General features: G+C 38.5%; 2 protein-coding genes across 2 annotated transcripts in view; one reads left to right on the forward strand and one right to left on the reverse strand.

Moving 5' to 3' along the window:
• Nucleotides 1-1,127: 1,127 nt before the first annotated feature.
• Nucleotides 1,128-9,846, reverse strand: LOC134746831 (F-actin-capping protein subunit beta). The gene is made up of 6 exons (XM_063681399.1): nt 9,700-9,846; nt 9,194-9,578; nt 6,530-6,729; nt 5,963-6,074; nt 3,413-3,551; nt 1,128-2,551 (listed from the first exon to the last, which is right to left on the reverse strand). Exons 1-5 carry the CDS (start codon nt 9,700-9,702, stop codon nt 3,424-3,426), a joined length of 828 nt encoding a protein of 275 aa, XP_063537469.1. The 5' UTR covers nt 9,703-9,846; the 3' UTR covers nt 1,128-2,551; nt 3,413-3,423.
• Nucleotides 9,847-10,205: 359 nt separating this feature from the next.
• Nucleotides 10,206-13,604, forward strand: part of LOC134746841 (atypical protein kinase C-like) — a 215,243-nt gene continuing 211,844 nt past the window's right edge. Inside the window, exons 1-2 of the mRNA XM_063681408.1 lie at nt 10,206-10,514; nt 11,814-11,994. Of these exons, the coding sequence (XP_063537478.1) occupies nt 11,833-11,994 (162 nt within the window). The 5' untranslated portion in view covers nt 10,206-10,514; nt 11,814-11,832. The remainder of the gene's footprint in view (nt 10,515-11,813; nt 11,995-13,604) is intronic.

Here is a 13,604-nt window from a genome sequence, read left to right on the forward strand (position 1 = left end):
GTAATACTACCTGTCAAAGTACTCTTCATACTTTAAGATTTATTTGACTCTTTGTTTTTTGACTTGATATAATGGTGGCTTTCAACTTAATTTTTAGGCTTCCGTACCCAAAGGGTAAAAACGGGACCCTATTACTAAGACTCCCCTGTCCGTCTGTCACCAGGCTGTATCTCATGAACCATGATAGCTAGACAGTTGAAATTTTCACAGATGATGTATTTGTTTTGCCGCTATAACAACAAATACTAATAAAAACCGGCCAAGTGTGAGTCGGACTCGCGCACTGAGGGTTCCGTACTTTTTAGTATTTGTTGTTGTAGCGGCAACAGAAATACATCATCTGTGAAAATTTCAACTGTCTAGCTACCACGGTTCATGAGATACAGCCTGGTGACAGACGGACAGCGGAGTCTTAGTAATAGGGTCCCGTTTTTACCCTTTGGGTACGGAACCCTAAAAAAGTACAGAACCCTCGGTGGGCGAGTCCGACTTTATGTGAGATGAATAATGGCGGGAGTGACACACCTGTCTAGTGTTACCTATTTCTAAAATTATGATTCGATATCCATCTCAGATCTCAGCTATACCTACAAACCTATCCTCATAAGAGCCACATAGTAGTCTTAGCATATTACGTTTGAACACAAGACCTGTAAGCAATGGGTGGCTAGTAGTAGGTACAGTCACGTCTGAAAGTATCGATACGGACAACGTGCTAAAAATATGTATACACTACCTTAATATATGGGCAATAAGGACGTTGTATACATATTTCTGGCACGTAGTATCGATATTTTCAGGAGCCAGGATTCTAGGTAGGTCACTTATAAAAGCATGCCTGACCTATCTCAAACTTCTCTGTTGGATACTATACAAGATCTCAATTCTAACTATTAAGCTTGGATTCTGTTGTCATTTAAAGATATAGGGTTTTGTATAACAGCTAACAAACTCAAACTCCTAACAAAGATGTTTTGTAACTCTATAGTTTTGAGATTTTTCCTTACTGTATTAAAATGTAACTCCCTATAAGTTACAATCATAATCAATCAAAATGGCCTCTGCAGTATTTCTCTCCCCTTGCGATGTCCTAACATCGGGACTTTAAAACAAATTCTACTACTCGATTTTCAAGTAAATATTTGTTTTATTTAGAGAGGCCAATATGATAACAATTATTAGTGTATTAAATCGCAACATAAAATAAATGGTTATTTGTTACAATAATAATTTTATTTCAATAATAATATATTGAATCTCTTATAGTTACAAAGAATAAAATACCATTAGAATGTCAGTCTGGACTTGAACAAATACTTACAAATCGTACAATCATTCAATGATTTTTAAATGCGTTATTTCAATTATTAAATGCTAAATGAATATTGTTTTATATAATTTACATCCAAACCAACATCCTTCTTTAAATTAAAAAAAAACTAAGCTATAAAAATGCAAAGTAAATCGAGATGGATGACATATTGGGTGAAGTTTTTTAACTAACTTACATCAAATTATTATATACATGTAAAACAAAAACTCGACAGTCATTGCGTTCTTAATTTAGATTTTTACAGTATATTTAAATAACTATTTTCATATACATATTACGAATTACATCTTGAAATATGGACTAATATCTTTCAAAGCACCATTGTGGTTGCATTGAACTAACACTGCTGCTAGTTTTCTTTATTTCTAAATATATTATAGCATTGAAGTAATATGTTATTAATAAAATATTCTAAAAACAACACTAGAAACAATCTCTTCAGTTTAGCGTTCCGAAAATACCATGTATTTAATATGATTCATGAAGTATTGTAACTTGTAATACTAGCTAAACACTGTATTAGCTTATTAACCCTTTTCCACCCCGCACACCGATCTACAAGGTTTTCCCAAAAAATGCAAATATATAAGTTATAAGTGTAAGCAAACGAGAGTGGCGGACATATCATGCATCTTCCACATTAGGTTGTTAAGCCTTGCCTTGCCAACCAGAAATCTATATTTCTGGTTGGCAAGTAAAGTACTGAATCAAGCGAGATAAATTTAAAAACATTGGGTACCTACTTTAAAGTGATATTCAGAATTAGAAGGAGTAAAATAACGGTTAGAAAACATTTTTCGTTGTAGGTATTTTTTAGCCCACAAACATAAAATTTCTCTTTATAATTATGATTATTGAATAATACTTTCAGTGCCAAGCGCCCAATTTTCAATACAAAATTAACACAGATAGCGTGTTCTTGGCAGTGAATGTGTTAGTATTTACTGAATATCTTTGTAGGAACGGTATCGTTTCGGCGCTTTTTTTATCCTTGCCCATTGGCAACACAATCAAATACAATTTTAGTTAACGTATTACTTCAATGCATCGTAAATTACGTTAATAGCTAACAAGTTTCGATCAGTAACCTTGTGCAGTCTAGAAAGATTAAGAAGAGAAATGTTGAGTTTAGATTGTTTGTAACTGCTATGGGAGACTTGAGCTTGTCCTAACGTCGTTGTTAATATCTACTATTAATTCACCCAGTATCCACCTCACCTGGAACAATAGATATTTGTTATTGATATTGTAAACCATAAAACTTAAATCAAAGCGTTTATGCCAGCACTTCAGGGGTCGGCAAACTTTTGAGAAAAAGAGCCATCCGCCAAATGTTGTTTTCAGTGGTCTTAGAACTATAAATGTGATTGTTTTGGTCGCTTGAAGAGCCTCAATTGAACCTCCAAGGAGCCGCAGTTTGCCGACCCCTAGTCTAACCAAGTGATTATCGTTTTATAGAAAGCCTCGAACCTTAAATAAAGTATGAAAACAATATTTATCTTTTCCAATGGCGTTTTTCGATAAACATCAGTGCCAGTCCCAGATCAGAAATACATACAATGCAAATATGTAATCTTTCGTAGGTACATTCTGTTGTTGTTATCAAAACAGGGGCAGGGATTGGAGAAAAACAGCTAACAAGCGGACAGACATAGTATATGGCAATGAACTGACAGTTGATAATGTATCTAAAGGTGTATTGTGTGTACTTTGCTACTGGGTGGTGAGTAGCGTCGTGGTCAGGCGCAGATAGTTTGGTATCCCTCATCATCACGCCTTGGTCTCCGATAGACGATGACACAAACAACAGTCTTCCCCTAACAACAGCGTACAGTGTCAACTAGATCCAGATATTACGGGATCACAGAGTCCACTGTGTCCCGTGTCAGGGACACATACTGGTATATTCCCATTTGTCCCCGCCGGGCACAGATAGTAATAGGTGCATTCATATGAATTTAGATTTATTTGCATTAAACATGGTACAATGGTTCTTATACTATTCCCATTTTTATCCGCCTCATATATGGCGGCAGTGATGTGGGGCAGGGACAAATGGGAATACAAACACATACTCACTCGGCGGGCAGTCAGTCGGCGCGGGCCTGGTGCCGGCGCTGCAGCGCGACGGCCAGGTCGTGGCGCAGCGCCTGCGTGCGGCGCTCCACCTCCGCGGGCACCACGGAGCGGAGGCCGTTCACTATGTCCTTGGTTTTGCCTACAAATGTACGATAGTGTATAATACAATAAGTGCGGAAGGTAAACAGTACTGAACGTGTGTTCATGGGCGTAGCCAGCATTTTTTAATGGGTGGGGCAGAAGTAGGGGAGGCTGTGGGTATATGGTAGCAGGGTACGGTTGAAACAGCTCAAATTTTCGTAATTATCTACAGGAGAGTGAGGGTTAGGGGAAAGAGGAGCGGTGCCTAGCCATAAATAGGATTGTGGGCAATGCTGCGCTCTCAGTTACCAGACGGGCACATTGTATTTTTTGCGTCAAATATAGGTTTTTTGGTAAATTTCTTTGAATATATCTTAATTATTAATACTACTATGCCTTATGGGAAACGGTCGAAGAGATGGTTCAGATCCGGAAACCGCCATCAACTACTTCAGCGGAATGGCGTCAACAAAATAATAATAATAATAAATAAATCTTTATTGATCAAAACATACATGGTACATATGCAGTTGGAGCCCTGGAGACTGCGTTAGTTTACACTGTGTTGCAGCCCCAGTGTTTGCCCGTATTATATAATCAGTTAGAATTATAAAGAACCATTAGACTTAACTTAACTTGTAACATAAAATATTTAATATATAATTTAGGTACAAACAATAACATAGCGGGAAGGCTATTCAAAAACTTGCATGCATTTGTGTCACTAGACTTATATTGACCGGGATATAGACCGTGATTACCTTTTGTATTATTTGTGAGCTCCCGATATTAACCGTGACTCACCGTGAATCATTCAAAACTCTAATGCATTTGTGTGTGTGTGTGTGTGTGTGTGTGTGTGTGTGTGTGTGTGTGTGTGTGTGTGTGTGTGTGTGTGTGTGTGTGTGTGTGTGTGTGTGTGTGTGTGTGTGTGCGTGCGTGCGTGCGTGCGTGCGTGTGTGTGTGTGTGTGTGTGTGCTAATCCTAACATCCAAGTAATCCCTGGCTTAATAGTTTCTCAGTCTCATTATAATTCATAGAACACAACAATGTCCAAATAGTCTTTTTAAAAGCATGATTAGATAATGTTTTTATAGTTTTATGTTCCATTTTTATTTTATTATATATTAAATGACTCCCGCCTCTTTGCAAATATTGCATATTGCACCCAAACTATGCATTGCACATACATACTGTTTTGTTTCGAACCCTGGTTTATTTTGATTGGTAAACCAAGGGTTGAGTGCAGTAGTAACAGAAATAATAGTTTCCTTACTACCTTGTATCTTGTAGTTGTGAGAATAGCACAAGACTAGGGTAAAATTAATAATTAATAGGTACTAACAAGGAAGAAAAAAGTCTGTAAATAATCTATCTTAAGGCCTGTCCAGACGGAGACAATTTTTCACCAATCTGATTAAATTGCAGATCAAATCAGGCCGTGCGGACGCAAACGCCAATTTGGCTCGCCGATTATGACCGATATTACCGATAAAATGGGGTGCGGACGCAAGAATACCAATTTGTGACGCTAGTATTCGCGTTAGGGGGCAATTTTTAATTATTTAAATATTTTTTTATTTTTTAAATATTTGAGCGCTCTAAATTGAACAAATGCCCCAAACGCGAATACTAGCGTCATAAATTGGTATTTTTGCGTATGCACCTCAATTTTTTTAGTAATATCGGTCATAATTGGTGGTCGAAATCGGCGAGCCATATTGGCGTTTGCGTCTGCACCACCTGATTTGATCAGACAATTTAATCAGATTGGCGAAAAATTGCTCCCGTCTGGACTGGACTGGCCTTAACTTCGTTCGGAAATTGCAAATAACTAGACACGATACACGATCTCTGTGCATGCGCGCTCGATTCGCGGAGTAATTTTTAAATTACCAAATTTAATATTTATTTTTGTTATTACATTAATTGTGCCTAAAAATTCTTAGATTCTGGTCGGAGACCAGAAGCGATCAGAGATCAGGTTGCCTTGCCCCACCGTGGCTACGCCCATGCGTGTGTTGGTATCGTAAAACAAGATCGCCCGAATATCGCACTTACAATATTTATACAAGGAAATAAAACGAATTGTTCACATCTACAGTCAGCTGCAGAGATAAAAGTAACCCCCCCCCCCCTTTATAGACGTTGTATGCAGGCACAGAATAAGTAATAGTAATATCATACAGAACGGCCACGCACCGCCCCGCCCCGACTCGAATTTACCTCGCCCCGCGACAGCAGATTGACGAGCTTTTGCTGAACGCTCAGTTCGCTTTAGCAACTTACTCACACAATGACGCATGACGCGTGTACAGACGTGCCGTTCACACAAAAAACGCAAATGATTTTTGATGTATGGCGTGTCCGCCCTGTGATGCAGCTTACCTTTTCGCTGCAGCTGACCGTACCTACTCGTACAATGGGCCTAGAAGATATGACAGTAATATAAAAGTGAGTAAAGCTTACCGAAATAAATGTCATTGAGGGTATTTCTGATTTTGTTCTCCATGTCCTCGACCATGCGGCCGATGTTGGCTATGTGCGGGGTCACGTCGCTTACCGCCGAATCTTGCTCCGCCTAAAATAAATTTATATCGCCTTTAAAAATCTTTATCGCCAATTGGCATCCAAGACCCCAACAAAATGTACGAAAATAGCAGGATTTTCTACAGATATTTTCTCACCTTACATAACAGGGAAATGCGTGTGTAACAAAAATTGTGTTAGGGCCTAACATTTGCATGTTTATTGCTCAATAGCCGGGTCCACACAGAGCAAGCCGCCTCGCGAAAAAAATGTCGCGTGAAACATCTCGATCAGTGTAGACTTGCCTGGGCCAAGAAAAATACGCGCGGCTCCAAAGCCTCGGGCCTTGATGACGCATAAACAGCTGACCGGATTGGTTGAAATTTGGAACACATATAGTGTAAAACCTGAAGTTAGACTTGTAAACATTATATCTCAATATCTCCCAAACCTGGTGAAATCCTCCAGGATCAAATTCAAAGTCTACAGAAGTGATAGTCAGCTCACCTGTCTAGTAAGGCTTCCACCAAGGTTCATAGTCCCGCTGCCCTCCTTGTTGGTCTGCAGCCAAAGCATGGCGGTGGACGTTAGCTTGTAATGAGCGTTGCGACCGGAGCTCTTCTCAACCACCTCCACAACGTGTATGGAGTCCCAGCAACCTTTGATTTTCTGTGAGCCGTCTCCAGCTTTCTTTATCAATATTACTCCTGAAATGAAAAGAATAGATTAATGGAATCCACACGGAAAGAGCTGCCTGGTGAGGAAATTGCCGCGCGAAACAGTGGGGTATAGCGGTTATCATACTGATGCGGACACCAAGTGAGACCAAGACAGCGCTTTGTAGGTATATAGCGATGACTTGCTCGCATATCGTCGCAGCGTGAGGCAGTGCCGGCCCGAGTCCTTGATCAGGGTAGAGCGAAATCGGGTTTTGGCGCCCTTCGTTGAAGCTCTTTACCCAAAAGCAAAACGAACCGTATTTTGGGCCCGCGAAACACTCGCGTCTTTTAAAACTTTTTTTTCTCATTTGCCATTTTGGCGCCCTTCTTGCCATCCGGCGCCTAGAGCGGCCGCTCCACTCGCTCTACCCTAGATCCGGCCCTGGGCCGTGAGGATTCGCAACCAATGGGAAGATCGCCTATATAAAGAGTCGCCAAATCACGCGCGGTCACGATGCCTACAGCGAGGCACGTTCGTCGTGAGTAGGCTTGTTCTAGTGCCTAATAATGAAGGCTGATAGAATTACAGTAACTTGTGAAATATGACGATCTTGATGATGATGACCATTGACGGTTCTAGATCTAGCCTAGAGGCCGATGGTTCCGGGTTCAAATCCTGGTAAGGACATTTATTTGTGTGATGAGCATGAATATTTGTTCCTAGTCTTGGGTGTTTTCTATGTATTTAAGTATTTATATATATCGTTATCAGAGTACCCACGACACATCCTTCTTGAGCGTACTGTGGGACTTAGTAAATTTGTGTAATAATGTTCTATATTTTTTTTTATAATGTAGTGATCTGACACATTTGTAAGTATTAAGTAAATTTCATATACAGTATCAAACAATATCAAGTATGATAATAAAAAAACCGGCCAAGTGCGAGTCGGAATCGCGTTCCAAGGGTTCCGTAGATTACACAATTTAAACAATGTATTTTTTATGTGAAATGTCTTTTAAAAAAACCCGTACGGGTCGGATCAAAAACTAAGTAATTAAGTCCGACTCACGCTTGACAGCACATTTCTAATAGGTTTTCCGGTAATCTATAGGTAAAGATCTATTTTGTGTATTTTTTTCAAAAATTTTGACCCAGTAGTTTCGGAGATAAAGGGGGAATGGTCATTTTTTGCCTATTTTCTTGAATAACTTGTAAACTGTTTATCTTAAAATTATAAAAAATATATATTTGTGATTCTCACAATGAGCTCCTTTATTTGATATGTAACAAGATATAGTTTGACAAACTTTATTTTTAAATTTTCTCATTTACCCCCCAAAAGTGGCCCCCATGTTTAAAATTAATTTGTTTACGTTACATGTCCATCAGGGGTCACAAACTTACATATGTGTACCAAATTTCAACTTAATTGGTCCAGTAGTTTCGGAGAAAATAGGCTGTGACAGACGGACAGACAGACGCACGAGTGATCCTATAAGGGTTCCATTTTTTCCTTTTGAGGTACGGAACCCTAAAAACAGCACATGGAAAATGAAAATGAGGAAAACAGGTTCAATCCTATTTAGAATAAATAAATCATTTTAGTGTTAACATATTTCCTCATTTGACCAAACTTCATAAATTATTATTATTTAAATACTTAATACAGTTAGCAGTACTTGTAGGTGCACACAAAGGCTGATTAATTACAGCCCGTTTTAGATTTCTTCAATTGACCTAAATAATGCTTTATTAACATCATACTAATGCTTTATTAATACTAATGCTTTGTTATTCCCTTATCAGAGTCAGGACCAGGGACCGGACAACCCTTTCCACGATAAAACCCTTTCAATGGGCGTCCCTTAAACACTGCTAACACATTGAAAGACTTTCCCTTTTGATCTGCAAGCCCATTCATACCCCTACCTTTGACTAACCCTTATCGAAAAGCTAACCAAAAATAAGGCTAGCCCTTAAGGGTTACCCTTATCTTTAAGCGCTTTTTATAAAGGTTTCCCTTTGCGTGAAAGAGAGAATTAGAAAAGGAAAGAAAATACATGCCTAGTCAAAGAATGCCGTCGTCGCCGCCGACAATCGCTCGGATTCAAAGTAATGTGTGCTTTATGAACAAGGTAGACGACTTAAATTTGCACGCTTATATGCTAAAAGGGAAGCCCTTTAGAAGGCTAACCCTTATAAGCAATATGCAAGGTGTTGGTGAGCGGATGATAAGGGTTTTGTAAGGGTAATTGGGCTACCTATTACACAAATGTGTGTACACAAATATAAGGGTTTTTAAAAGCAAAATGAAGGGTTTTGTCTAGCAAAGGGTATGGTGAGTTAAGCCTTATGCAATACCCTTATAAAACCCGGATAAGGGATAGCGGGCCGGTCCCTGGTCAGGACCAGAATTGTTAATGGGGTCGCCATTGCCGGATGCGGCAAGGAAGAAGATGAAGATGATTCCCTTATCAACAAGCTCATTTTTTATTAGCAGTTACAAACCTGCAAAGCCATGGTCCATGTCCCACAAATATACTGAGCTGACTCCACCTTCAAAATACATTTCTCGGTACTGGTCGAACGCATGATTGGCGTCGATTTCTAGTTTCCTTAGTCTTTCTGAGGGCATAGAGCCATCCTCTAGAGGAGGGTCGTACGTATTTGACCACGGCGACCTGTACGAGTCACCGTCCCTGTTGTAATCGCAGAGCAAATAGTCCTTTCCGTTGCTACGGTCTTTAGCAATCTTCAATGGCTGATCCACGGAAGACAGAAGGTCCTCACATAAACTTGGCACGAGATCTATTAAATCTGTTAAATTCTTCTCAATCTGCTGAGGCGGCAGCCTCCGCATCAAATCCAAAGCACAATCCATTTGCTGCTCCGTCTGAAACAACCGAAACGATAAACGATCTGGCGAGCCTTCGCTAAATCCAGGCATTAGTCATCACAACAAAACTATTAAATTTGACCTATTTACAAAAGTAATTAATCAAAACATGTCTCACCATCGTAAACTTAATTTTTACAGAAATCAACAACTAAAATAAAATAACAAAAAATACCAATGCACTTTGGAAATGTTCAATTACAAAAATTACCAAACCAAACCCAAAAGACTCCAATTGATTGACAGTAAACTACGTAATGTTTTTTTTTGTACCGTAATCGCAACTCAAGCTAATTTTGACGAATTAGCAACTGACGAAATTGACAACAGTACTTTTGATTGGTTGATTTCATTTATAATACATGAAGTGACGGAAATGAGAATAGGCCTACGATTCGTTTAGAAATAAGGAAGCACTTGTGATTAGAAATATTAAAATTTTACATGCTTTTCTCTATATTTTTAATAAAAATACCTTTTGAATATTATTTATCTTTTAGCGGCTTAATAGCAGAGAAAGACAATTAGATTTTGTATCAAAATACCTAACAAAAGCCTCAATTACGAAAATAAATTTAAAATCACCATAAAGTTAATATGCTGGCAACACTTTATGCCAACAGGCCGGTATATCTCATTCTGTCACACACTGGTATAGTAGCCCTAGTGAAAAAGAGACAATTGCGGCTCTGAATTACAGTTTTTATGTTTCTATTGTTGCCTACCTGCAACTTCCCATGGAATGTCAGGAACTAGCGGTGTGTCAGTTGCAAATGTCAAACTTTTGTTGATGTTTTATCACTGGAATTAATTGATAAAGTTCTGTGAGCTTCTTGCTTTTGGTAAATCTTCAATGAGACTGTGATCCCACACATCATCTCACTTTAGTGGCTTATTCGTGTTCAAATAACGCATCTTTAAAGGTTATATCGCGTAAGTATCAGTGATTCATGTTATGGGAATGTTTGTCATGTTATTATGGTAAAGTAGCTATTATAATTGTCGAAACAGGAAGCGAAGCGTGAATGGGCACTTACTGTATAACCACCAACAAACAAATAATAATTTTATTATCTTAATACCTGTAGCAGGTTGGTAATTAAGCCTTACAGTAGGGCTTATTAGAAATAAAATATAAATATGTCTTACAGATTAACTTCATTATCTTGTATTTACCTAGGTTACCCATCTTATAAGTGTATTACAAGCTGAACTTTGAACAGTTTCTTCTGATGCACTTTATGGGTGAGGTTATCTATGTTTTTACACTAAACAATACCACAGAATAAGTAACAGTACTACCGTACAGAAAGGACACTTCCTACAAAACCGAAGTTTGACAGAGATTCAGGGACGAATCATGCTGTCTTTCTAATGTATGGCACTAACCCTTTCGACTATTTAGGGTTGTCAAAATTGAAATCATTATCAATCAATCAATCAAATATTTATTAGCCATAAGTAAGCACAGTTGCATGCATGCAAATACAGTTCAATTCACTTATAATAGATTACAAAATAACACAGATAAAATAAACAAACAGAACAAAAATTACAGTATACAATTTAAATATGGATTATCTTATCTATGGTCGTGCACGCAAAGGGACATCAAGTTGTGCCAACCCTAATAATTGCTCGGATCAATGCTGAGCCGAACGGAGCCAAGTTTGCCTGAAAGGAGGAGTGTCCCACTGACAATACAGTATGTCATGTACTTAACACTATTACACCAGTAGACCAGGATATATAGAGGAAATGTAACACACTGTTTTTAGGTCTAACACTACAGGACATTCAAGGTCCTCCTTATAATCCTATGATAAAGATAGTTTATTATTCAAGTAGGCATATTACAATGTGGTTATGAACATCAAATAAAGCTACGCCGGCTCTAACCCTCCTCTGCCTCGATAAGATTTAAATTCCCCCTCAATTGGAGGAGGGTATCCCAATATGGGACCGGCGACACATCTTTTCAAAACATTACATCTTAAAATTAACATGCATTACGTGCGAGTAAATAAGAAAAAATACAATTGAAATTACTATAGATTTCATGCAATTACATACGGTAGGTACTTTTCTTTATAGAAATTTCACTTACGGATACGGATTACGGTTTTTTTTTGTCTTACCCGTCATAAAAAAACCCTTCAATCTTACCCCAACGCACCCTAATAAAGAAACTACATCTTTTTTAATAGGTATAAAAACTTCATTGCTTTCCAGATAACCCTGTGGTTGTGTAATGATGCCGACTCAAATGGTGAACCAGGACAACCACGACAATGACGTGAAGGTGAAGACTGTGTACAATGGGGATGTGATGATCACGTACATCAACCATAGCATCATGCTGGAGGAGTTTACGCAGGAGATGATTGCTATCTGCCGCTTTCCGCCTGATCAGGTACAGATCTATTTATTTAATTTTAGTCTTTACTGGAAGAAGAAGAAACAACAAAACATATTCCCTAGATTGTAAACAGGTAGAAGTATATAAGACCAAATACCTAGGGAATCCATGCACACTGAAGGAGGCAGGTAGCAACCTGAAGACTTTGCTAGGCTTCGTGGAGGAGCTGGGGTGGTTAGGTTAGGTTAGGATGGTGATTTGCGGATAATGCTCAGCAAAACTAACTAACTAGTCCTTACAGAAGGTTAAAGATAAAACAACCGGCCAAGTGCGAGTCGGACTCGCGCACGAAGGGTTCCGTACAATTACGCAAAAAACTTCAAAAAATCATGTTTGTTGTATGGGAGCCCCACTTAAATATTTATTTTATTCTGTTTTTAGTATTTGTTGTTATAGCGACAACAGAAATACATTATCTGTGAAAATTTCAACTGTCACGGTTCATGAGATACAGCCTGGTGACAGACCGGCAGACAGACAGACGGACGGACAGCGGAGTCAGTGACAAACATTTGTAAAAAAAACAGCAATATTTCACATAATAGTTATTTCCATTCATCCATAAAACTATAAATCCTGCAGGTGTTCAATGATTAATGCTCATTAGCCATCTGCAGTAATTATTAACACTATAACACTTTTAGGGTTGTCAAGTTCTTTTTTCTTACATCAGCGATGTTGAATAAATATGGACATAACGCATATCATAGGTTGGTCTATGGTTGTCTCTAGTCTCTACGTATAGTAAGTGACCAGAGCCAAGCCCAATGGAAGGCCAAGGAGGCCAATGGAAATACGCATTCCTCAACCCACCAACGGAGCGGCAGCTGACGTTCACGAGGGTTCATCATACATAGCCGTTAACCGCTATACGAGTTGTCGCTCGGGAGGCGATGACTGACGAAATTTGCGCCTGGGTCGCGGTCTATATACATGAGATATTATTTTTCATTTCTCGTGCTCTGAAAGAGGGTCATTGTCGTTCTAATAAGTGTGCAGAAAGTGATACGTTTCTGCACTAGAGCATTTTACTTTCCAAGTCCGATTTTTTTTTTTCAATTTTTATGAGAAGCAATTTAAATTTGGTTTCAATAGTTATTTACGATACAAGTGCGAAAAAGAGGAAATTCGAAACGAGTGGTGATAAATTAAAACACGACCGAAGGGAGTGTTTTAAATCGACACGAGTTGTGAATTACCTATTCGCACGTGTATCGTACAACGTTTTACAGTACATATGGCAGTTTAAATTTTTGACATAGTTACGAAATGTGCTTATTTACGCACTAGTGCAGAAAAGTAGCACCATATGTACTGTAAATGGATTTGTTATACAATTTCCATTCTGATATTTAACTCCCCATTCCATAAATAACGATACTTTTAAATGGTTAATTAAAAGTACCCTCTAGACATACTATAAAAAAATATACTTAGTCATGTTTAAAACTAAAAACACAAAACTTTACTTTGCTTGTATTCGAAATGAAAAGTAGTCTCGGGTGAAAGGCATCATTTCAGCCTCGGACTATTGGCGCTCTCACTGCGTCTGAGCGTCAAACTACCTCGGCAGAAATATGTGCCTTTCATCCCTTCTTTAACAA

The sequence above is a fragment of the Cydia strobilella genome, chromosome 13 (assembly GCF_947568885.1).
Source record: "Cydia strobilella chromosome 13, ilCydStro3.1, whole genome shotgun sequence".
In the NCBI taxonomy this organism is placed as follows: domain Eukaryota; kingdom Metazoa; phylum Arthropoda; class Insecta; order Lepidoptera; family Tortricidae; genus Cydia; species Cydia strobilella.

Coding starts and splice junctions, on each gene's coding strand:
- LOC134746831 (XM_063681399.1), bottom strand. Junction 6,730..9,193: donor CATGGACCATGGCTTTGCAG/GTTTGTAACTGC, acceptor TTTTCATTTCAG/GAGTAATATTGATAAAGAAA. Junction 3,552..5,962: donor CCTCAATGACATTTATTTCG/GTAAGCTTTACT, acceptor GTACATTTGTAG/GCAAAACCAAGGACATAGTG.